Source organism: Penicillium arizonense (assembly GCF_001773325.1).
Source record: "Penicillium arizonense strain CBS 141311 chromosome Unknown PENARI_contig186, whole genome shotgun sequence".
In the NCBI taxonomy this organism is placed as follows: Eukaryota; Fungi; Ascomycota; class Eurotiomycetes; order Eurotiales; family Aspergillaceae; genus Penicillium; species Penicillium arizonense.
This window is the reverse complement of record NW_019173463.1, coordinates 1-3,255: the sequence shown is the minus strand read 5'-3', so window position 1 is coordinate 3,255 and position 3,255 is coordinate 1. Positions and strand designations below refer to the sequence as shown.

General features: G+C 50.2%; 1 protein-coding gene across 1 annotated transcript; it reads left to right on the top strand.

Annotated features, from left to right (window-relative positions):
- Nucleotides 1–263: 263 nt before the first annotated feature.
- On the top strand, nucleotides 264–2,934 carry PENARI_c186G05057 (hAT family dimerization domain-containing protein; the record flags this gene model as incomplete). Its single annotated transcript, XM_022638107.1, has 5 exons — nucleotides 264–320; nucleotides 376–632; nucleotides 759–1,536; nucleotides 1,592–2,345; nucleotides 2,396–2,934. The coding sequence occupies 5 exons, from the start codon at nucleotides 264–266 to the stop codon at nucleotides 2,932–2,934; spliced, it is 2,385 nt and encodes a 794-aa protein (XP_022482037.1).
- Nucleotides 2,935–3,255: the final 321 nt, after the last annotated feature.

Below are 3,255 nucleotides of genomic sequence, written 5' to 3'. Positions count from 1 at the left end.
TGCGGGCCGCCTAAATTGAGAACTTTGGATCAACATTGCTGTTTCTTCAATGTGTCACGGAATTCAACTTCAACACCCAAGGCAAAAGAACGGACGGATTAGTCAGGAGAGCAAGATACATACATAATGTCTGACGCATTGACTGATTCCTGGGACCCAGCGGTCGCTCTACCATAAAACCCTAACATCCGTCTCGCTTGGTTTGCCTATGATCCTATCTATACCGACGGGTCTCCTCGCCAGTAAAACACCTCTTCAGCGCGATGTTTTCAATTGGGACAGACTCAGACCCGTTATCTGTTCCAGTATCGCGGTCTTCGGTATGTCTTCCCCCGGATGCAGTCAATTGATTCTCACCTAAGAAACGACTTACAGTCTTTCGCTGGCCACTCAAGGATCGTTGCTCTGGAAGCTCGACCGAGAAGCCCCTCGGCCAACCTCACGCGGTTTGCACCCGACCGCCGACATTGGGTGCTCTACGAGACCGCCCAGGAGCACGAATTCTTATCGTGGTGGCTGGAGACCGAATATGGACAACAGCTGACCAAAAATGGACAATACAAATTCAGATGGTCGACTGAGTCGCGTTGCTCGGAGGTGTGGAGGCAGTTTGATCAGGTGGCAGAGCTCAGGTCTGGTCGACCCAAGGTAGTGTGTCGGTCTTGCCTCACGCCGCTTAATCACCCACATCACCCAAATCACAAATCTCATGGGACAAGCGCAATGGGTAAGCACCTGAAATCTAACTCTTGTCGCAGAAGCAAGGAGAAGGTGTCCGTTTCTGCTGTCACCCTAGGCCCAATCCAGGAGGGCCGTGCGGTCTTTCCCCGCGAGAGGAGCAGATTCACCAAGGCGCAGCTCAAAGAACAGCTTCTGCGGACAATTACGTCCGCAAATCTTCCATTTGGGCTCACGGAAGAACCCACATTCAGGGAATTGTTGAACCTGGTCTATGCCGGACCACAAATTTTGGAGCTTCCCTCGTCAAATCAACTCCGCCAACATTTGCACGATGTGGCAAATACATACCAAGAATCACAACTGCAGGATCTGGCCGGGGACTCCAAAGTTTCGATTGCTTTGTGCTGTTGGAAAAGTCCGCTCGGGCACGACTTTCTGGCTACTACTGCGTATTACTTTGACAAAGAGTGGAGCTACCGAGAAGTGCTGCTTGGATTCGAGCTACTACGCAGGCCCGAGACAGGGACTGACCCGGGTGATCAATTACTTGCACTGATCAGGAACAAAGGGCTGCTTGGTCGGGTATTCAGCGTGACAATTGACTACAGGGTCGACGAGAATCTGGTGCTGCCACTACAAGAGAAGTTAATTTCCTCTGGTGGTATCAGCCGTTTGCAGTGCTTTGTTGGGGTTCCTGGCACAGTGCAGGCCATCCAGCTCTGTCTTCGGCGGTATATCGAAAACATCACAAGCTCCCCAGAAAGGGAAAGGGTTGAGAATGTGCGAGCAATATCACACGTCAATGGTTGGACTGAACCTTCAGATGGCGAAGAAATAATGTGTGTTTTGGAAAAGGTGAATGTCCTCCATCCTCCTGACGAGAAACAGCTCTGACCCTTGTGTCTTGCAGATTCGATCGTTTGCAAAGTTTGTCAACGAGACCCCCGGGAAGCGCGATGAATTCTCGTGTCTTCAGCCCCCAGGGATTCGACTCTTGCCGTTGGACGATGCAAACGCCCGCTGGAATTCGGTGTTTTTGATGTTGAAGCGAGCCAGCAGATTGCGAAGATTTATCGACCAGTACTGCCAGGAAAGGGGGAATTTACGGTACAAATTGACGAATACGGACTGGCGCAAGGTTGACTACGTCGTGCAGCTGACAATGCCATTCATCCAGTTCACTACAGCCCTCCTGGCCTCGAAAGAGGCGACAGTCCACAAAGTCTGTTTCGTGTTCAAGATACTAATGACGCATATCGACCAGTCAGCTGAAATATTGAGAAGAAAATCAGCCCCATGGAAGCGGACACTACTTGAGGCGTCGCTTGTCATGAAGATGGAACTTGGAGAAGTCTACGAAAAGACATTTCAAGACTTTGGGGTCATGTATGGCACTGGAACTTTTGTTGCGCCCCAATATAAAGTGTCCGCATTCGATGGCGCCTCGTCATGGCAAGGCTTGGGCCATCCCGAGCGCCACATCGAATATCTGAGGATCTTTCACCTACAGTATCGGCCGCAAATGCCCACGAGCTTGTCTTGTGTGAATGGACTGTCTTGCTCTCCACAGTTGTTGGGGCTCGACCGGCTTCTGCATCCACTAGCTGGTCTGGCGGGTAGTTCAAGGAGTGGACAAGATGAAGTTGATCAATATCTCCGCGAAGGTCTGAACAACTGCTCACTATATTTTCTGTTGACTACTGACACACAGCAGATGTTGTCAATATCTCGCCATGCGCTTACTGGAAAGACCATCAACACGAATGGCCTGTTCTCACTCGACTGGCTCGAGATCTACTCTCCATTCCGGCTACAGGTGCTGGCACAGAGCGACTTTTCACAGTTGCACAAAAGATCTGCCATGCGCATGGGGAATATTTCGATGAGTCGACCATCCAAGACCTAGTGATGTATGCGTACTCGGAGGAATCTGAAACAGGGAAGCAATTGATCAGCCGGGTAGAACGTAACAAGGCAAGTAACGAAGAGTGGGAGGAGTTCGAAACAGAGGCAGAAAGGCCTGAACCGATCAGCGAGGATGAGTGGAGTCCAGCTGAAGCGAGAATTGACGAGCGCCCAGAGGACGACGAAAACAGCGAGGCAGACACAGTGATTCTGGAAAGCGCACCTACGGATGATCTGGGGCAGAATATGGCAGATGAAGGCGAGGAGGACTCATTTCTGCCTACGCCTGTCACGCGGCTCATCAATAGCATTCGAAGAAGATTCTCAGGCAGAACGACAGTGATCTAGCAGGGTGTCTCATCATTCTTCTCCAGTGTTTGTTTGTTGGAATTCACCCTGCCTATCCTGCAAGAACGATACTCGCATTACAAATTCAATGTCGCTGATTTATAATAAGCCGCGCCCATGGAATGGAGAAAACGTCATATCAACAGATCCTGTGGAAAGCGCGTATGCAAGACAGTCAACGTTACAATTATCACTTTTAGCACTGCCAGTCTTGTTACGATTTCTGAGAAATGTGGTGGCCTTTAGCTTACGCCCCTCCCCATCATGGGTTCATCAAAACTACGTCGTAGCAGTAGCCTAATGCCAAAATAAGCAAGTATT